The following is a 21803-nucleotide window of genomic DNA, read 5'->3' as shown; positions in this document are numbered from 1 at the left end:
CCACAACCTTGCGGTCAGAGAGGACTTGTTCCATTCTCATGCATTGTGTTTGTCCTGGCTCTGTGTTTTACAGGGTCATAGTTGTGATAGGATGTGGAAAGCCAAATACATTCTCATGTTCTAGACGGAATATATTATTCTACCCCATGAAAGGACAAAGGAAGCTGGTATTGTACCATGGCCCTTTAGGTTGTTTGGATTCATCCTGGCCATGAGAAGTGGTGATATCTTTCTGTCTGACAATGTGATAGACATTTGTTGCTGCTACTGCTCTAGCTGGCTGCTGTGGACCGTCTTTGCTGCAGCCCAGCGTCTCTTTTGATAGCTCTATGAAACCCCAATAGTCCCCGAGTTGAGAGACTGTATGAGAGTGAAGAAGCTGCTGCCAAGAAACCGAGCCAAAAAAATGTGAGGGCTCACACAAAGGAGCGAGGGACTGAATGGCGCTTGGCTCTGACTGTCGTTTAGGGTTAGATAAACCCAATCTAAGGGACGAAGAACCGATGGTGTTCTTTAAGCGTCCCGAGAGGTCTTATTGGCTCGTACTGGCCCAGCCAAGACATCTCTTCATCTCTCTATTTCCTCCTTTTGTTGGGGCAAACCACTACTGACACAATAACCCAGTGTTAAGTGCTGCTGTTGCTGATTCCCCTGCTGCTTGGATGAGCCCTCCTCTCTGTGCCAGGTTGCTAGGTAGCCTTAGATCCAAGCATTCAATAGGCTGACACAGAATATTATGTGGTGTCAGCTATTGTGTAATGCCCCATTTTTTGTACTGGTATTCTTATAAACAGGTCAGACCGAGGTTGATGGGTTGTTCATGTGTACAGATACTATGCATTCCAAAGATGAAGGGTGTGTGGAGAATGTGGGTCTGTCTGCCTCCTACAGGGTGTATGAGGCTAGAGGTCAGGTTGTAATGGGCTGCAGACACAGTAGGACTGGCTCAGGAGATAAGCAGACCATTAAACCTTGGGTTAGCCTCATACAGTGCATTCGGAAAGTAATCAGACCCCTTGACTTTTTCCAGACCCCTTATTCTAAACATGTTTCCTCATCAATCTACACACAATACCCCATATTGACAAAGTGAAAACAGATTTTTAGAAATGTTTGCCCATTTATTACAAATACAAAACAGAAATACCTTTATTTACATAGTGGGGCAAAAAAGTATTTAGTCAGCCACCAATTGTGCAAGTTCTCCCACTTAAAAAGAAGAGGCCTGTAATTTTCATCATAGGTACACTTCAACTATGACAGACAATGAGGAAAAACAATCCAGAAAATCACATTGTAGGATTTTTTATGAATTTATTTGCAATTGATGGTGGAAAATAAGTATTTGGTCAATAACAAAAGTTTATCTCAATACTTTGTTATATACTCTTTGTTGGCAATGACGGAGGTCAAATGTTTTCTGTAATTCTTAACAAGGTTTTCACACACTGTTGCTGGTATTTTGGCCCATTCCTCCATGCAGATCTCCTCTAGAGTAGTGATGTTTTGGGGCTGTTGCTGGGCAACACGGACTTTCAACTCCCTCCAAAGATTTTCTATGGGGTTGAGATCTGGAGACTGGCTAGGCCACTCCAGGACCTTGAAATGCTTCTTACGAAGCCACTACTTCATTGCCCGGGCGGTGTGTTTGGGATCATTGTCATGCTGAAAGACCCAGCCACGTTTCATCTTCAATGCCCTTGCTAATGGAAGGAGGTTTTCACTCAAAATCTCACGATACATGGCTCCATTCATTCTTTCCTTTACACGGATCAGTCGTCCTGGTCCCTTTGCAGAAAAACAGCCCCAAAGCATGATGTTTCCATCCCCATGCTTCACAGTAGGTATGGTGTTCTTTGGATGCAACTCTGCATTCTTTGTCCTCCAAACACGACGAGCTGAGTTTTTAACAAAAAGTTATATTTTGGTTTTATCTGACCATATGACATTCTCCCAATCTTCTTCTGGATCATCCAAATGCTCTCTAGCAAACTTCAGACGGGCCTGGACATGTACTTGCTTAAGCAGGGGGACACGTCTGGCACTGCAGAATTTTAGTCCCTGGCGGCGTAGTGTGTTGCTGATGGTAGGCTTTGTTACTTTGGTCCCAGCTCTCTGCAGGTCATTCACTAGGTCCCCCCGTGTGGTTCTGGGATTTTTGCTCACCGTTCTTGTGATCATTTTGACCCCACGGGGTGAGATCTTGCGTGGAGCCCCAGATCGAGGGAGATTATCAGTGGTCTTGTATGTCTTCCATTTCCTAATAATTTCTCCCACAGTTGATTTCTTCAAACCAAGCTGCTTACCTATTGCAGATTCAGTCTTCCCAGCCTGGTGCATGTCTACAATTTTGTTTCTGGTGTCCTTTAACAGCTCTTTGGTCTTGGCCATAGTGGAGTTTGGAGTGTGACTGTTTGAGGTTGTGGACAGGTGTCTTTTATACTGATAACAAGTTCAAACAGGTGCCATTGATACAGGTAACGAGTGGAGAACAGAGGAGCCTCTTAAAGAAGTTGTTACAGGTCTGTGAGAGCCAGAAATCTTGCTTGTTTGTAGGTGACCAAATACTTATTTTCCACCATAATTTGCAAATAAATTCATAAAAAATCCTACAATGTGATTTTCTGTATTTTTTTCTCTCATTTTGTCTGTCATAGTTGAAGTGTACCTATGATGAACATTACAGGCCTCATCTTTTTAAGTGGGAGAACTTGCACAATTGGTGGCTGGCTAAATACTTTTTCCCCACTGTAAGTATTCAGACCTTTTGCTATGAGACTTGAAAATTGAGCTCCGGTGCGTCCTGTTTCCATTGATCATCCTTGAGATAGTTCTACAACTTGATTGGAGTCCACCTGTTGTCCACCGGTCAAACTGAGCAATCGGGGGAGAAGGGCCTTGATCAGGGAGGTGACCAAGATCTGGATGGTCACTCTGACAGAGCTCCACAGTTCCTCTGTGGAGATGGGAGAATCATCCAGAAGGACAACCAACTCTGCAGCACTCCACCAATGTGGGCTTAATGGTAGAGTAGCCAGACAGAAGCCACTCCTCAGTAAAAGATACATGACAGCCTGCTTGGAGTTTGCCAAAAGGCACCTAAAGGACTCTTAGTCAATGAGAAACAAGATTATCTGATCTGATGAAACTAAGATTGAACTCTTTGGCCTCAATGTCAAGCTTCACGTCTGGAGGAAACCTGGCACCATCCCCAAGGTGAAGCATACTCGGTGGCAGAATCATCTTGTGGGTATGTTTTTCAGCAGCAGGGACTATGAGACTAGTCAGGATCGAGGGTAAGATGAACGGAGCAAAGTACAGAGAGATCCTTGATGAAGAACGAGCTCCAGAGCGCTCAGAACAAACTGAGGCAGTGGTTCACCTTCCAGCAGGACAATGACCCTGAGCGCACAGCCAAGGCAACGCAGGAGGGGCTTCAGAACAAGTCTCTGAAGGTCCTTGAGTGGCCCAGCCAGAGCCCAGATTTGAACCCAATCGAACATCTCTGGAGAGACCTGAAAATAGCTGTGCAGGGACTGACAGAGCTTGAGAGGATATGCAGAGTAACTCCCAAATACAGGTGTGCCAAGCTTGTAGTGTCATACCCAAGACGACTCAAGGCTGTAAACGCTGCCAAAGGTGCTTCAACAAAGTACTGAGTAAAGGGTCTTAATTCTTGACATTGAAGTTCTATATTTTCTATAAATGTGGAGAATTTTTTAACATTAAAAAAAAAAACGTTTTTGCTTTGTCGTTATGGGATATTGTGTGTAGATTGATGAAGAAAAAAAACAAAAAGTCAAGGGGTCTGAATACTTTCCGAATACACTGTATATCTGTCCCATCATTCCCTCCCACCACCGTGGTAACTCCCGAACAGCACCGCCCACCTCCCCTGACGCCCATACATCCCCCTAAGCGTGAGTCGGGAGCCAAAGGAACGGCCACGCATGGTTGTGAAGGAAGGAAGGAAGGAGACTCATTTGAGGCTGCCCTGCTTTCCCTTTTGTCTCCTGGCTACCTGCCCTGCTTTCCCTTTTGTCTCCTGGCTACCTGCCCTGCTTCCCCCTGCATGCTTCCCCCTGCATGCTCCTGTAGGACTGTGTGGATGGTGCGGTGAATGATAGAACAATGGAGGGAGCTTGGCGGCCTGGCGCTGGAGGAGAAACAGCCTCACACCACTGGGTTGTTCTACGTGTACCGGAGTGCAAGTCGAGGTCCAAAAGGCTCCTTGACAGCTTCTACCCCCAAGCCGTAAGACTGCTGAACAATTCATCAAATGTCCACCCGGATTATTTACATTGATACCCCCCTTTGTTTTACACTGCTGCTACTCACTGTTTATTATCTGTGCATGGTCACTTTACCCCTACCTACATGTACAAATTACCTCGACTACCCTGTACCCCCGCACATTGACTCGGTACCCGTAACCCCTGTATATAGCCTCTATTATTTTTATTTGATTGTTTTTTAAGTATTAAAATATTTTCTTAACTCTTTGTGAACTGTACTGTTGGTTAAGGGCTTGTTAGTAAGCATTTCACGGTAAAGTCTACACCTGTTGTATTTGGCGCATGTGACAAATAAAATGTGAATTGATTTACGCCTCAGACAGACAGCGTCATTGCATCAATGCGGCGTAATAAATTCTGCAGCCCAATTTTTTTTTTTCAATGTTATCCAACATTTGTTCTGGACGTGTGTGCAACAACAGTTCAACATTCACCTTTTGCTGCTATTTCTGTCAAGTCTAAAAAATACAATTTGATTAATACGTTGGATTTATCCATTGGATATGAATCTACTTCTGGTGTATCCAAACCAATGATGCTGTCAGTCTGATCGAGGCGTTTGACAAAACACAGGACCAGCTTCCCTGCTGAATCCATATACCACCACCATACACCCTGTGATTACTTCTGGTTTACAGGGATTCATTATGATGGTCCTGGATCCAGAGCTGTAGGTCTAAGTACTCTAGCAGGTCCCAGCCACCATGAGCCTGGTCTCACTGTTTCACACTGGTTGAGTTACGGTACAGTACAGGCACCTTAGCTTGTGGATAGAAGAGCCAGATGTTAAATGTATCCCATCTACACTTGCCTTCAGACAGTTTCAAGGCCCTCACGCCAACTCTGGAGACGTGATGGTGTTGTTGTCATACAAACAGGAAGAGTATCAACCGTGTCATACTAGAGGAGTTGGACGTAACTGTTATCATTTGAAAACCACACTGCCTTTGAGTAGGGGCAGCAGGTAGCCTAGCGGTTAAGAGCGTGGGGCCAGTAACCGAAGGGCTTGGTTCAAATTCCAGGGTCGGCAAGTTTGAAAAATCTGCCCTTCTGCTCTTGAGCAAGGCAGTTAACCCCCAACAACTGCTCCACCGGCGCCAATGATTGGAACATCGATTTAAGGCAGCCCCCCGTACCTCTGATTCAGAGGGTTAAATGCAGAAGACACCTTTCGGTTGAATACATTCAGTTGGTGTGAGGGCCTTGAAACTGTCTGCAGGCAACTGAAGATTGATTTAACATCTGGCAAATGACTAGTTACCCCTTTTCTCTTTCCCTATACCTGTGGACAGGCATGTCTGAACCTCGAGTCATGCAGAGGTTTTCTGTCATCATGATAGCACAATGAGTCTACCTGCACAGGGTAGCCAGAGCAGTGGACCGGACCGAGTGTGTTTGCATTTGAATTTGTTTGCAGTTGAATGTGCGTGTGGCACTCCTCCCTGGTCAAACACTAGAGAAAACAAACAGTAGACTTGCTAATGGGGCCTTAACTACAAGCTGCATACCCTTCTATCAGACCCAGGCAAGCAGAGTTTATGCAGGGAGCTAGAGTCAACACACAGAGATAAAGACCCCCTGGCCAACAGGTTAGTTTGGTCTGCACAGTATACAGTCCTACTGGGATGGTTCTATAAGAGGATCTGATAGGTTACGAAGACTAGTAGTATTAAACACTGCTCTCATTGGATGCTGATGAGTTCAAATGTGCTGTATGGACTCCAACATAGAATTAATGTCTTGAATATTCATGTTTTATTCCATGAATGGATGCCATGTCCTGGTATGAAAGATGTACATTATGGTCCAAAATCATAACGGCTGGAACAGGTTATACATGTGCCTTCACGTCAAGCTGCCTTTTTACACAGTGTAAGATCACGTTGTTCTGGAGGGAAGACAATGGGGGGAGAGTGGATCTGTTGGCCATCACAGTTACAAGGTGAGTCTGTGTACAGACAGTCTAATGTGTACAGTAGCCAATTTCCTCTGTTGCATAAATTCAACCAAACATCCAGCTGCTAATTATTCATTAGGAATGAAGAGGCAACCATGTAATTAAGCAATTCTCCATATGACTGGAAAATTGCTACATCGTAACATAAGATCAGCGAATGACATGCATTCATAATATTTGACACGATTTTTCAGAGCTTGTTGTGTGGCATCTTCTTACCAAGGTTGTTTTCTCCGTTTGAGTCATTTTAAATAATGCTCACCTGAACCGTTCATCTTTTCTGTCACCGTCTCTGACTGAATGACTGTCTGACTGAATGTCTGACTGTCACTGCCTCTGACTGAATGACTGTCTGACTGCACGCCACATTTAAGGCTGGGAATAAAACATGAGGCAGAGAACTCTCCAAGTAGCAGGATGCCTATGAATAATCTATGTTAATTTTGCACCAGGAATGCATAATGCAATACATGTAATTTAAGAATGTTGTCACCTATTTGTATCCATGAAAAAGCCTTTGATATTTTCATGGCGGTAGAGCAACTCGATAAACTATCATTCATTGTTCTTATGACCGGTCTGACAGCTTGCGGATGAAACCGGGGAGAGATCATGACCACACATCCTCTGGGGTCAGGGCTCATCCTGCCTAAAGCAGTGCCTCTGTCAGGAGACTGACCGGTGGTCCTTTGTAGCTCCGTTGGTAGAGCATGGCACTTGTAACGCCAGGGTCATGGGTTCGATTCCCATATGTAAAATGTTATGCACGCATGACTGTAAGTCGCTCTGGATAAAAGCGTCTGCCAAATGGCATATATATTCAAGGTTTAGTAAGGTCTGCCTCAGGCCTCTCCGGGGGGCTACATAGACCGATGGACAACCAAACAGTTGTTATCCATTAGCTACACATGGCAATTATTGCTCCATTTAATTGATTCTCTTTCACAGTAGATATAAAATCGTAATGCTCTCCAAAATAAGACAACCCCATTCTGTGATACAACATTAGGAATGGGGTTAGTACAGAGCTGGGTGGTATTGCAGTGTAAGCTACCATTTTAGGAGTTTAGGCCCGGAGTCTGTTTTAATACCTTCTCTGCCCTCTCTCAAACTCTTCCCCAAAGCCTCATAACATGCCCAGCAGTTCAATTCCTGGCTCTTCAGCCAAACCACAGAGGTTATAGAGCATAGAATGAGGCTGGCAAAACAAGAGCACAGTGAGAGAGAGAGTGCGTTGTTGTTGCATGGTCTATTCCCACAGATGGATTATAGCTGGGGTCAGAGGTAAGACAGTAGACCTCTGCTTGGCCTCCTGGCTGCCCAGGTCTAACTACAACAGAGGGAAGCTGATGCTGGTACTGTCTCATGATTGATGACCACGGAGGAAATATAGTGCGTTTCCTAGTAGTTGTAGCCTATGTTTTGTAATGGCATACTTTTACTGTCACCCCACATGGAGATTCCGTCCCTGTGAGGTCTGCTGGAGTATTAACCATGCTTGTTAAAACGTTATTGCTGTAAAGTTTGATAAAAAGGGGGAAATGTGGACTTCTGCTTTAGACCCAGTTTAATGGTTCTTTCCCAGTCCAGGCTTGTGCTTGATAAACATTGATAAAAAAATATATATACATAAAGAAGTTGTACTCACAGCCAAGACAAACTGCATTTTATGAGAATGTCTTGTACACAGTTTGACTTCAAGGCCCAAACCAACCCCTGCAAGGAAAAAGAAGTTTATTTGGAATTTCAACCCAGAAGTTAAATGAAAAACAACATATTTTGGGAACAAAACCAGTCTGGGATTAACAGGGGCGATAAATCCCGCTTTCTGGGTTTGGGGAGAGAGAGTTGGCACTGACTTAAACCATCCCTGAGCTTCTATGGTTGGCCCAATAGCTGACCAGCATCTCCATCTGTCTGACAGCCCACTGAGCAGTTTGCAGCCTCTTCATCGCTCTCATTGTGTGTATGTGCGCCATGACAGCTTGCCTGAATCCTGGCACTGAACACCACTCCCGTGGACTCTTTATGCCGCCAAAAGGCATTGTGGGTAATGCACTCGTATCCTCACATTGGTTGATTCACTGAGTAAAGAGAACAGTTTAATTCAGCATTCACCTAATCCGCCTCCATGATAGTATTATACCACGCGTGACCATAACAAGTTGTTGCGATAACCAGACAGTCATATTTTACACCAGCTCTTATGACCTTGTCAGATGATATGGTTCAGGCCTCATAGCTGGCAAACCTCTACTTTAACCCACATGGGCAACAACGTCCTCAAGTGTCACATTTATCCCCCGACTCTCACTGTGGAGGTTTTTCCTCCCTCAGATCTCTGACAGACCTGAGTCCCTCCAGAGAGCTATGTGTTGTATTTGTGAGCCAGGTCATACCTGAGGCTGAACGAACAACGCTGATTATTAACGGACAGTGGCCAGTGTGTGAATCACCTCAGTGCCGTTGTCCCTCTCCTTTCCTCACTGCTCCTCTCCATCTCTAACACATCATCCAAATGAACTCGGTCAGTGCCAGGGCAGGCGGCAGGTAATTAATGCACATAAGTCATTAAGCACGGTCGCACAATAACACTGTAGCAGCAGCCTCCAGTGGGAAGACAATACCAGCGGACGGAGGTGCCCTTTGCTTGTTGATTAATACATTTGAGGAGTAAACGGAGCGCTGGCACGTTAACAAGTCGGTGCTGGCGGTCAGGTTCGATTTTTCAAATGGGTCCTCTGGGGAGGGAGAGAGGATATTATGAGTGTTAGTGTTTAGGAAGGGGATATTTAGATATAGGACCACACTGAGGAGAGAGAGAGAAAGATGAGTGTTAGTGTTTAGGAAGGGCATATTAAGTATGACCACACCGAGGAGAGAGAGAGAGAGAAGATGCTATGAGTGCTCTGCCTGTACGAGCTGTCTGCAGCTGTAGTTATGTCAAGGAGCAGCTGTTGGAAATTGTTCTTGAGGATAAAAAAATAAAAAATCTTCTAACAAGGTGAGGATGCTGTAAACAGTTCAGATTCTTCACCTCCATTACATGAGCAGTGTTATTTGAGACACAGAAATGTCCATTCAGGGAGGTATAGACACAGTCCATTCAGGGAGGTATAGACACCAAAAGTCAGACATTTTGCAAATTCCTCCTGCCATGGCTACAGCATTAGAATGATAGATTGCAGATCACTTTACCCCAAAAAGACCACATTTCCACCCAGCACACACATTCCTAATAGACCGCCACAGTCGGGTCCAGATGTAGCTTCTTAACTGGACTTGTCTTCCCATGAACACGGGTGTTATGGCGTTTGGAGACCTCAATAACATGTTGAGTAAACGCTCTTCAGAGGCCTCATGCTTTACGCCTGCCGAGATCCCACACATTATAAACAGGAAGAGGAAGGAATGTTGGGACTCTGCTGCTTCTTTTCAGAACTCACTCCTCCACTTCAACTCTGGTGTGTGTCATCATCACCACTTTATCTGAGTCCCTCGACGGGAGGAAATGTACTCTGTGTTTCCCAGGGCAACCACTAGTGCCCACTTCCTGCTTTCAGTAGGTGATACTTGTCCCTAGTCGAGGTGTGTGTATGTGTTCTAAGTGTGTTTTATCTGTATTTTAAATACAGCTGTCTGTTGGATAATTTGTGAAGTTACACCATGATACTGTATACCCATTCGTAATAGTTAGTTACTGTACATTAGTCATATACAGTATGATATTATTTGTATGTCTCTGCCTCCAGTATGAAGTTTTGCGAGCCAATGCTAGCTCGCATTAGCACAATGACTGGGAAGTCTATGGTATCTACTAGCATGCTAAGGACAGTATCCTATAATACTTCACTATAAGACTTGGTAATGTGAAAGGGAATGCTGGACCAAGGTTATATACCCATATGACTTAACTTCGTCTCCTCACTGGCTGAAATCAGAAACAAAAACATCCCTTTAAAAGGATGAGCCTAGATCTCCCATTGTTTTATCTGGAATAAGACAAATGCATGGAAATTATTTGAAGTAATAGTGGGTAAAACAGCCAGCACCGTGATCCAAAATAAACGTTTGTAACCCAGTTTCAGATATAAAGTCCCTCTGTTTGGGCAACTGTTGCATAGCAATGTTTTTAGTCCTAAATCACTGTCGTTGTAGACGGACTTCTGTTAGACTGTGTAATATCCCTTGTTATTCCATATGTGGCTGTTATTAGTTCTATGTTTCTGACCCCTGGAGTCTACAGCTGTGTATTGCTGTAGGCATTTGAGAGGGAGCAGGGAAACCTTTTGGCAAATCAAACAGCACAGAGCATCCCTGTGCCCTTTGCAGGGGTCAGACGGCTAAAGGCAGGCAGTCTGCGTTTACTGAGGAGGTTTGCACTGACACAGGTAGCATGCTCCTGAAAGTGTGTGTGTGTGTCAATATGTCATAGGCCAGACAGGAACAGCTAGCGTCCGCCACTGGCTGAGTTGGAGGAGAAAGGAGTTGGCATTTCCCCAGGCGTGCTGATAAATGTTTTGGCAGGAAGGTCTTTGCAAATGACTACATTCCTTTAGCCTTTTTAAGGCTATTTTTACCATTCAAGGGCCTTTTCGTTTGGTAAGCACTTTTTTTCTTCATTGCACAGCGTGGAAATAGGAAAGACTGTTTTTTGTTCTGTACGAGTGGGAGGTTGGCCCCTGTTTCTGTCAATGCAGATGATACAACCATCAAGTTCAAAGTCAAACGGCATTTTCTCAATGTATCTTCATTTATTTTGATGCACTACTTAACTCAATCGCATATTTCATGAATAAGTTGCCTAAATAGGAAGTCAAGATGATATATTATAAACAATTTAAGCTGAGAGCAGAGATGCCTCAGTAAAGTTGAAAGCCTTCTCAGAATGATGTGCACAATTTCTCGCTGTGCCCTGACTGACCCCTACATCACATGGTGTTGATGACTCCGTGTTTTCGGGGACATTCCACTTGTCAAAAAGGCCTCTCTGACTACACGTCCACAGCAGCAGTGTAAGGACCCCTTGCCGGCCGTCTTCCTGTTTCCTGCATGTCCCGGTGAATGTGGACTAGGCTGTGTTAGAGCTGTTTAGCGGCTGTAAAAGAAATCATGTCTTAAGAGGATTAAGGGGACCTGGGCCACATCTCTCTGGAGGTTACCACGGTTACAGTGAGAATGACCTCGGCTGTCAATGGTGGTGTCTCACTCCCCGTGCCTCTCTCACTTTATTTCTCTATTTCTCTGTATATATCTCTCTCTCTCTCTTACAATAATGTACATCCTTTTGATATGTTACTTAGTGTATAGCATAGTTTTAAAAAAAATGCACCTAAAAACCATTCATTAAGTTGACCCCTATATTCACACCTTAATTATTCAATAAGGTGTGTTCAACTCTCTCACTCTGTATTGCAGAGCCTGGATGAGCTGGATGATGACGACGGAAGGGATAAGGCGAAGGAGGAGGAGCAGCAGCTGACACAGCTCAACACGGAACAGAACGAAGCCATGACCTCTGACCCTGGGGCCACCACCCACTTACTACAGGTGAGGACAAGGTCACATGTCACCCAACCTCACTGACCTTTACCCCTTAGTGTAATTACCTAGGGCCTGGAGTTTAGCCTGACCATGTAACTGGACCAGGAAACACTCTGGGCTGAAGTCCTATCAACCAATAAGGCTTTTGGCTCCCCAAGTTTTGTACACACTTACATGGTTCTTTGATCACTGAAACAAAATGGTTCCATATACCTTAGAACACTGAATGGTGCCATTTATGAATTATGGCTACTACTATTAAATAATCATATTTTGAGCTAAGGATATACTTTAATAAACAATTAAATAATGGGCAAAAGAATACCAGCATAGTTTTTAGAATGATTTGCCATTCAATGCGAACATAGTTAGGAAATATGAAGTACAATACTTTGTCCATTAGTTAGTGTTCAACAAAAAGGTGTCTTCTGCTCCATTCTCAACCACCACCAAACAGCAGACATCACACATACAGTTGAGACAACCACAGGTTCAAGCTGCATGTATCGCCCCTTGATGGAGAGCATGTTGTGGGGTTAAGGGCCTTGCTCAAGGGCCTATCATAAGGGAATGTTTTGAGGATATGAACCCAGCAGCCCTCCAGTTGTCAGATCAATTCTGCCATTTTTCTTTTCTCTTAACGCCCGACCCGGGATTAGAACCAGCCACCTTTCGGCCACAGGCCCAACTCCTTAGGCACTGGACTACCTGCTTGACTGGTTCCAGATAAGAAGAAAAAATGAACATGAATTAATCTCCAGAAATAAGCATGAGTTAACCTGCCAAAATGCTATGCAGACATACAATTATTATGATGTAGAAGAACAACTGGCATGCCGTTGTCCGCAACAGCCGAAAGAGAGAGCCTCTGATAGTTCTGGGATACTGAAAGAGAGCCTCTGATAGTTCTGGGATACTGCAAAACATAGATTGTGTGTTAAAATTCATGCAATGATTAACTAGGCTATTGAATCACCAATACTTATTATTCATAATTTATACATACCTCTTCTCATTCAGAATCAGTCTTCTAATGGTTTTAATGAACATAGTCCCCTCAACTGACTCTGAAATGAAAGAGAGAATTAGCTAATTACTAATGTCAGACTGGGTCTGTAGCTCTATTTGGCATATCCCAAAATAAAAAATGGTTTATTAGAAAGAGAAAGCTAGCTTGTGAAGTGGCAAATTAAAGTAGCCTAGCTTTTTCTGTTTAGCTAGCTAGCTTACAAACATGCTCATTCTAATAACGTTTCAACTTTATTTATCTAGTATATAGCTTATAATAAGCTTCATATATTTTTTATGAAATAATCAACTGTGTGTGTGTGTGTGTGTGTGTGTGTATGTATATATATATATTTTTTTTCCCTCTTGCTTCTAACTAGAATTTAGTTTGCAACAGCACAAGTTTGTGCCTGGCTGTCTGCCACACAGACCTTGGCAACAATGTTGCAAAATATGAATTAACTCTCTATGGCAAGGGAAAGATTTAAGTGTCAGACTTCAGCTTGCCATTTTTCTGAACAGGTGAAGTCATACAGCACTATCATTAATATGGATATAAATGTCAATGGAAAACAGCTAAAACAAATGAAGAGGGAATGTTAGCTGTCATTTCAGAGTTTGATGTGACTGGGTTAGCTTTTGCTGTGTTAGGTTAGCTCTTTGATGTGATTGGGTTAGCTTTTGCTGTGTTAGGTTAGCTCTTAGCTCTTTGATGTGACTGGGTTAGCTTTTGCTGTGTTAGGTTAGCTCTTAGCTCTTTGATGTGATTGGGTTATCTTTTGCTGTGTTAGGTTAGCTCTTAGCTCTTTGATGTGACTGGGTTAGCTTTTGCTGTGTTAGGTTAGCTCTTAGCTCTTTGATGTGATTGGGTTAGCTTTTGCTGTGTTAGGTTAGCTCTTAGCTCTTTGATGTGATTGGGTTAGCTTTTGCTGTGTTAGGTTAGCTCTTTGATGTGACTGGGTTAGCTTTTGCTGTGTTAGGTTAGCTCTTAGCTCTTTGATGTGACTGGGTTAGCTTTTGCTGTGTTAGGTTAGCTCTTAGCTCTTTGATGTGACTGGGTTAGCTTTTGCTGTGTTAGGTTAGCTCTTAGCTCTTTGATGTGATTGGGTTAGCTTTTGCTGTGTTAGGTTAGCTCTTTGAGCTCTTTGATGTGATTGGGTTAGCTTTTAGCTGTGTTAGGTTAGCTCTTGTTAGCTCTTTTGATGTGACTGGGTTAGCTTTTGCTGTGTTAGGTTAGCTCTTAGCTCTTTGATGTGATTGGGTTAGCTTTTGCTGTGTTAGGTTAGCTCTTAGCTCTTTGATGTGATTGGGTTAGCTTTTGCTGTGTTAGGTTAGCTCTTAGCTCTTTGATGTGATTGGGTTAGCTTTTGCTGTGTTAGGTTAGCTCTTAGCTCTTTGATGTGATTGGGTTAGCTTTTGCTGTGTTAGGTTAGCTCTTAGCTCTTTGATGTGATTGGGTTAGCTTTTGTTTGCTGTTTAATTTCTAAAATCCCCATTACACTCTGGAGAGGGATAGAACCCTTAAGGTTTTTTGTCTTCACTGGATATATATATAAGGGAGGGGAATGTGTAAGTTGGGGCTGGACTCAGCTGTAAATCATCATGGGAATCGAGATCTTGTTTTGTACTATACACTTAGAAAAAAGGGTACTTTGGGGTTCTATATAGAACCTTTTGGTTCTTCGGATTATATTAAAGAAGCCTATACTAAATTTAGTATAGGCTTCTTTAATATAATCCGAAGAACCAAAAGGTTCTATATAGAACCCCAAAGTACCCTTTTTCTAAGTGTATAGTACAAAACAAGATCTCTTGATTCCCATGATGATTTACAGCTGAGTCCAGCCCCAACTTACACATTCCCCTCCCTTGAGCAGAATGTGATGATGAGATAGATAGATAGATACCACAGTGCCACCAAACAGAGGCACTGTTGGTCAGAGAGAAAGCACTCCATAGGCTGCTTGAGAAGGAGGGCGCCACAACCAATGCATTGCTCTATATAAACCAGCTCGTATTGCAAAATGATGCACTACAATACGCTACAAAATACAAATGCATTCCATAACCATTCTCTGGGTGTGATGACATTAGCAGTACTAAAAACATATTGCTTAGATAGCTGTGTTTTTGAGACGGTCACAACACAGCTCAGCTCCAAGGTCCACAGGGCTAAGTGCTTATAGCTTCATTTGGAGCCTGTGTTGCAGCAGGAATTAATCTGCATGTATGACATGCTATTGGTATGGAGCCTGCAGCTTGGGAACATTGAGGCCTCTGCGTTAATAGATGTCATAGGAAGGCCAAACTGATTTTATATACAAATGTAGCTACAGTATATGGTTTTGCAAACAATTATATTTTGATTGTGCAATTGATTTTAAAGCAAACCATTCCAGAGCATAACATATGTGAATAAGATCGAGACCCTACTATCAGGTTGGTTATTATTGATGTGATTGTTTCTATAAGCAGTGACTTTGGAAATATAATTTTCTGTTACTTTCGCCTTGAGGAGATCATTACTGTGCAGTCAACAAGTGTGCAATTGAAGTGCTGTCAAACGCTCTATGCAGAGACATGAAAGGACTTGAGAATATGTTGGTAACGAAGGCAACCGGGGAAACTATTTGGATTTCCTCCCTGTGTTATATTTACAGATATGGTTTCTGTCTGTACAATACAGTATCAGATGATATATTCATATAGAGCTTTCCAAATGTAGTTAATAATTTAATGTATCTAGTCAGTAGGTCCACAAACACTTAATTCACTAGAAATAAGAGCCACCCACTCGTTTAACCTATGTGTCACGTGTGTTGAAAGTGAAGAGGCTTCTACTCCGTTGACATGCCGTATAGTGTACCCAGAAGATTAAGATCACGTACCACGTCCTTCCCGCTGAAACATAAGCAGATTACACTTCAGCCCTAGGAAATGAGATATGGAGGTGCCTGCTGAGCCCACCTTACCACTACAACATATTCCCCTTAAATCAGAGCAGATGTGGGCACCGCCACGACTAACCACTGGGGATCTCCCGCACTGCATCTCACCCATTGCTCTGCCACTCCCTGCCTTTGGTCTAGGGAATTTTGACGGCTGTGTGTCATGCCGTTGTGACCTTAGTGACGAGCTAACAGAGGAATAGCCACCGTGCTTCTACACCTGCATTGCTTGCTGTTTGGGGTTTTAGGCTGGGTTTCTGAACAGCACTTTGAGATATCAGCTCATGTACGAAGGGCTATATCAATAAATTTGATTTGATTTGAAATTTGATATAGGCAGGAGGGAAGGAGAAACAGACAGACAGAGAGAGTGTAGGGGGGTTGGGGGAGAGAGAGAGCAGTAGAGAATTTAAGAGTGGATTTACAGGGAGCTGTCAAGCCGACATCTGTAAAGACAGAGCATTCCAAAAATGTGCCATTTCATTCTGACCCCATTTATCACACAGACAAGCGTTTGCCATGTTGTCTGTGTAATATACAGCTACCTCGAGATCAAACTGTCAGGCTTTTTAGCTTCTGCACCGGTATCAAGATGTCTGGACTGAGACAGGACTGGCAACTTCAAATACTAGGAACTGTTGACGTTTCTGCAGAACAAAATAATCCCCTACCGTTTTGAGTCCACACAGTTTTGCATCAATAAGAAGTGAACTTGATTAATGAGCTTTCTGACTTTCATTTGATAGTTGATTTGTATTTCTCTCCTTTCATCCTTCCTTGGGTCTATCTATCTGAACCAAGTAAAACACTGTCCTCCCCTTCTTCCTCTGTGGAGCGCTGTGTGTTCCTGCCCTATAATGACCCGTTCATGGAGATGAGACTAGGTAATAGCAGTGTAGCACTGTCCTCCCCTTCTTCCTCTGTGGAGCGCTGTGTGTTCCTGCCCTATAATGACCCGTTCATGGAGATGAGACTAGGTAATAGCAGTGTAGCACTGTCCTCCCCTTCTTCCTCTGTGGAGCGCTGTGTGTTCCTGCCCTATAATGACCCGTTCATGGAGATGAGACTAGGTAATAGCAGTGTAGCACTGTCCTCCCCTTCTTCCTCTGTGGAGCGCTGTGTGTTCCTGCCCTATAATGACCCGTTCATGGAGATGAGACTAGGTAATAGCAGTGTAGCACTGTCCTCCCCTTCTTCCTCTGTGGAGCGCTGTGTGTTCCTGCCCTATAATGACCCGATCATGGAGATGAGACTAGGTAATAGCAGTGTAGCACTGTCCTCCCCTTCTTCCTCTGTGGAGCGCTGTGTGTTCCTGCCCTATAATGACCCGTTCATGGAGATGAGACTAGGTAATAGCAGTGTAGCACTGTCCTCCCCTTCTTCCTCTGTGGAGCGCTGTGTGTTCCTGCCCTATAATGACCCGATCATGGAGATGAGACTAGGTAATAGCAGTGTAGCACTGTCCTCCCCTTCCTCTGTGGAGCGCTGTGTGTTCCTGCCCTATAATGACCCGATCATGGAGATGAGACTAGGTAATAGCAGTGTAGCACTGTCCTCCCCTGCCTCTGTGGAGCGCTGTGTGTTCCTGCCCTATAATGACCCGATCATGGAGATGAGACTAGGTAATAGCAGTGTAGCACTGTCCTCCCCTTCTTCCTCTGTGGAGCGCTGTGTGTTCTAAATGACCTGTTCATGGAGATGAGACTAGGTAATAGCAGTGTAGCACTGTCCTCCCCTTCTTCCTCTGTGGAGCGCTGTGTGTTCCTGCCCTAAAATGACCCGTTCATGGAGATGAGACTAGGTAATAGCAGTGTAGCACTGACCCGTTTTGCTGTGACAATACCAGTATTGCAATATGTTTTCCATGGAAAAAATGAAAACACGAAGCAGACAACTCTTTGGTCCTTTAAAAACCCGCTGTATGTAAAATATTGTGTGCTACAGCTTGGAAAATAAATAAATGTGACTCCGGATGAAAGCATAATGATTTTTGTTTTCCAACATCAGGGCTGTTTTCCTAAAGATGTTAAACCCACTTCGTGTTTTGTTTCCTTCCCCCGATACTAACGAGTATCGTGATACTGGTATCCTCCCGGCCCTACTGACCAGCCCGTCTCAGTGAGAGGGAGAACAGAGAGAGTCCTGTAATGGCTGCAGCACTATCTCCTCCACTGTCATCCTTTCTCTGTTCCTACTCATCTATTTCGTATCCCCATCGCCTGCTGCCAACCCGTCCTCCCCCACACAGTATCACCTTGTGATACACATGGAATCACACACACACACCTGTATGCACGCACATACACAAATACTCACACACACACATTGGTGTCTTTCTCTCCTTGCCTGTGGTTGCGTTCCTCTGTGAGGTAGTGTAATCAGTGATGTCTGTGTCACAGAGGGCCTCTCTCTGGGGACCCCATGTGTTCCTGGTTATCAGGCCTTACCCCTCTGTGGTATGTGAGCCGTACAAGGAAAACACTTTCCCTAAACCTGGAGCCTTGTCAGATAAACAAAACCATAGGTAACATTCCACCAGCTTATCTGCTTCTTATGTGGCGCCTGGTCCAAAGGGGGGAGTGGTTTGGGTTCTGAGTTCTGAAACGGTGTGCGTTGTGAACACTGATTATATGAAACATTAAGAACGCTAACTCCCCCCCAACACTGCCTCAATTCGTCAGGGTGTATTTTTTATTTTTTATTTATTTCACCTTCATTTAAACCGGTAGGCCAGTTGAGAACAAGTTCTCATTTACAACTGCGACCTGGCCAAGATAAAGCAAAGCAGTGCTACACAAACAATTCGTTCCAGTCATTGGCAGCAGAGAACTGGAAGGAAAGGTCGCCAAAGGAGGAGTTGGCTTTGGGGTTGACCAGTGTAATATACCTGCTGGAGCGCATGCTACGGGTGGGTGCTGCTATGGTGACCAGTGACCTGAGACAAGGCGGGGCTTTATCTAGCTAGACTTATAGATGACCTGGAGCCAGTGGGTTTGGCGACAAATATTAAGCGAGGGCCAGCCAACGAGAGCATACAGGTCGCAGTGGTGGGTAGTATATGGGGCTTTGGTGACGAAACAGATGATACTGTGATGGATCCAATTTTCTGAGTAGAGTGTTGGAGGCTATTTTGTAAATGACATCACCAAAGTCAAGGGTCGGTAGGATAGTCAGTTTTATGGTGGTATGTTTGTCAGCATGAGTGAAGGATGCTTTATTGCAAAATAGGAAGCCAATTCTAGATTAAATTTTGTATTGGAGATGCTTAATGTGAGTCTGGAAGGAGAGTTTACAGTCTAACCAGACACCTAGGTATTTGTAGTTGTCCACATATTCTAAGTCAGAACCGTCCAGAGTAGTGATGCTAGGCAGGTGGGTGCGGGCACCGATCGGTTGAAGAGCATGCATTTAGTTTTACATGCATTTAAGCGCAGTTGGAGGCCATGGAAGGAGAGTTGGAGTGGAATTGGGGGCTACAGGGCCTGGGTTAACCTCTACATTATCCTACTCTTATACCCTTATCCTTCTCCTCCTCTGTTCCTGTGGTGATGTAGAGGTTAACCCAGGCTAAAAGGCTATAAGAACTGGTTGTCTAGTGCTTTGGGGACAAAAAATAAAAGAAGCAGATTTCTGGGTGTTGTAGAATAGATTCAAGGCATAATGTACAGACAAGGGTATGGTAGGATGTGAGTACAGTCGAGGTAATGTGTTGCGTGATGATGAGCGAGGTTTCGTCTCTGGAGGCATCAATTAACATAAGTGAGGTCTCTGCATGTGTGTGGGGCGGGACGAAAAAGCTATCGAAGGCATTTTGAGCAGGACTGAGGTCTCTACAGTGAAATAAAGCAATAAAAACTAGCCAAGACAGCAGTAGACAAGGAATTTTGATATTTGAGAGAGGCATAAAGCAATCACAGGTGTAGATCGGGAGAGCTAAGACAACAATGGGTAAATGGCGAAGAAAGGGCAGAGCGGGTCAGTTTGATACATACAGTGCCTGAGTTCGAGGCTGGGGCCGACAGGTTAACAAAATGAGGTACCGTGTTATTGAAACTATCCAGGGGGCATCAGCTGTGTAGCTGAGTGATCATAGGGTCAAAAGAGTAGCAATAGGTGAGTCAGGGTGCTGTACGGTATTCACTACAACTCTGGGCGAGCAGGTGACACAGCATTCAGAAAAAGCTAACGGGCCGGGGCTAGTAGATGGTTCTGTAGTTGCGGCGATATCGTAACAGAATAGCCTGTTGAGTCCACATCGGGTGATCATGTCGGCAGTCCAGGCGTGATGGATCAGCAGGGCTCTGTGTCGACAATAAAGGGTCCAGGCCAATTGGCAAAGGAGGTAATTGTAGCCCTAGAATTAGTTGGTATATGGGCCTAACTCGAGGCTAGCTCGTGCTAGCTTCGGGACAGAGGCGTTAGCTAACAGTAGCCACTCGTTTGCAACTAGCTAGCAGCTAGCTAGGAGTAATGATCCAGTGTAATGATCCAGAGCGGCAGGAATCCGGTGATATGGTAGAGAGAAGCAGTCCGATATGCTCTGGGATTGATATCGCGCTGTGCAAGACTGGCAGGTGTTGTCCGAGCTAGGGCTGGCTGAAGCCGGAGGCCGGGGGGAAGTTGAAGACCGCTAGCCATAGCTAACAGACTACTAGCTAGTTAGCTGGCTAGCTCCTGATGGAAGTTCCAGTTATAAGGAATAAAAATAGCAGATCCGTACCACATTGGGTGAGGCAGGTTGCAGGAAAGTATATTTAGTTCGTAGAGAGAAGTTAGATTAAGATAGTCTTTTTTTCGTATATATATATCTATTTACAAGGGATAAGACACGGGATAAGACAGATATACACGTCCTACTGCGCCGCCATCTTGGATTGAGAATATACTCTACAAGATGTTGAAAGCATTCCACAGGGATGCTGGCCCAAGTTGGCTCCAATGCTTCCCACAGTTGTCTAGTTGGCTGGATGTCCTTGTTGTGGTGGATCATTCTTGCTACACATGGGATACTGTTGAGCGTGAAAAACCCTGCAGTGTTGCAGTTCTTGACATAAACCGGTGTGCCTGGCACCTACTATAGTACCATACCCCGTTCAAAGGCACTTAAATCTTTTGTCTTACCCATTCACCCTCTGAATGGCACACATACACAATCCGTCTCAATTGTCTCAAGACTTAAAATATTTTTGGGGGTCTCCCGAGTGGCGCAGTTGTCTAAGGCACTGCAGTGCTTGAGGCGCCACTACAGATCAGGGTTCAATCCCGGGCTGTGTCGCAGCCGGCCGTGACTGGGAGACCCCTGAAGTGACACGCAATTGGCCCAGTAATTATTTTAAAATCATCCAATGTGATTTTTGGATTTTTGTTTTAGGTTCCGTCTCTCACAGTTGAAGTGTACCTATGATAAAAATTACAGACCTCTACATGCTTTGTAAGTAGGAAACGCTGCCAATTTTGCAGGTTATCAAATACTTGTTCTCCCCACTGTATACACATGTAGCTACATTTTTTGGTTTTGCAAAACAATTAGTGTTGATTGTGGTACTGTATGTGCAAATGATTTTAAAGCAAACCGTTCTAGAGCATAACGACATGAATAAGACCCATACCCCATTGTGGTATCCAACACCTTAACAACCCTCATTTCCATTTGTTATTTGCACCTGTCAGTCCAGCAAAGTGTGAGAATCCTTTCTTTAAGGCAGGCACTTTCTCCTCCCTGCCTAGACAGTTTTCAAAATAAAATAAGGTTCCATGCTTAGATGTAATGTTCTTTAAGCTGTTCAGAAGTTTGGTTGTATAGCCCGAGACAATATTTTCAGAGGGTATCACCTTTGTTGATCAAGATTACAAGTCTGTAAATCAGGTTAACCAGATGAATATTTATCCTTTACAAGACTGCTGCCAGCTAAAATAGGTCATTGGCTGTAGTCTTTTCATTTTTCCAGTTGAATTCTTAGGCCTCACCTTTTGAAATGTCAATCGTGTACTCCTAATATGACCGAGAGCCTCCAGAGTAACAGATAGGGATATTTAGCAGCTTTGCAAGGA

At 44.1% G+C, this 21803-nt stretch overlaps 1 protein-coding gene and 1 long non-coding RNA gene across 4 annotated transcripts in view; one reads left to right on the top strand and one right to left on the bottom strand.

Moving 5' to 3' along the window:
- LOC112214182 overlaps positions 1 to 21803 on the bottom strand; it is a 103967-nt gene that overhangs the window by 46583 nt on the left and 35581 nt on the right. The window contains exons 2-4 of one of the 2 annotated variants that reach the window (XR_002948086.2): positions 12803 to 12863; positions 12601 to 12712; positions 12119 to 12512 (exon numbers count right to left, since the gene is read on the bottom strand). The exons of the other annotated variant lie outside the window; for it this stretch is intronic. This is a non-coding gene — a long non-coding RNA (uncharacterized LOC112214182). Of the gene's footprint in view, positions 1 to 12118; positions 12513 to 12600; positions 12713 to 12802; positions 12864 to 21803 lie in introns of those variants that run through there. 2 annotated transcript variants of the gene reach the window in all.
- LOC112215008 (PRKC apoptosis WT1 regulator protein) overlaps positions 1 to 21803 on the top strand; it is an 84171-nt gene that overhangs the window by 39920 nt on the left and 22448 nt on the right. For both annotated transcript variants that reach the window (XM_042297980.1, XM_042297979.1), the window contains exon 3: positions 11671 to 11802. In XM_042297980.1, the coding sequence (XP_042153914.1) occupies positions 11671 to 11802 (132 nt within the window). The remainder of the gene's footprint in view (positions 1 to 11670; positions 11803 to 21803) is intronic.

The sequence above is a fragment of the Oncorhynchus tshawytscha genome, linkage group LG15 (genome assembly GCF_018296145.1).
Source record: "Oncorhynchus tshawytscha isolate Ot180627B linkage group LG15, Otsh_v2.0, whole genome shotgun sequence".
Lineage (NCBI taxonomy): Eukaryota > Metazoa > Chordata > Actinopteri > Salmoniformes > Salmonidae > Oncorhynchus > Oncorhynchus tshawytscha.
The sequence above is the reverse complement of the archived record's forward strand: the minus strand, read 5'-3'. Positions and strand labels throughout refer to the sequence as shown.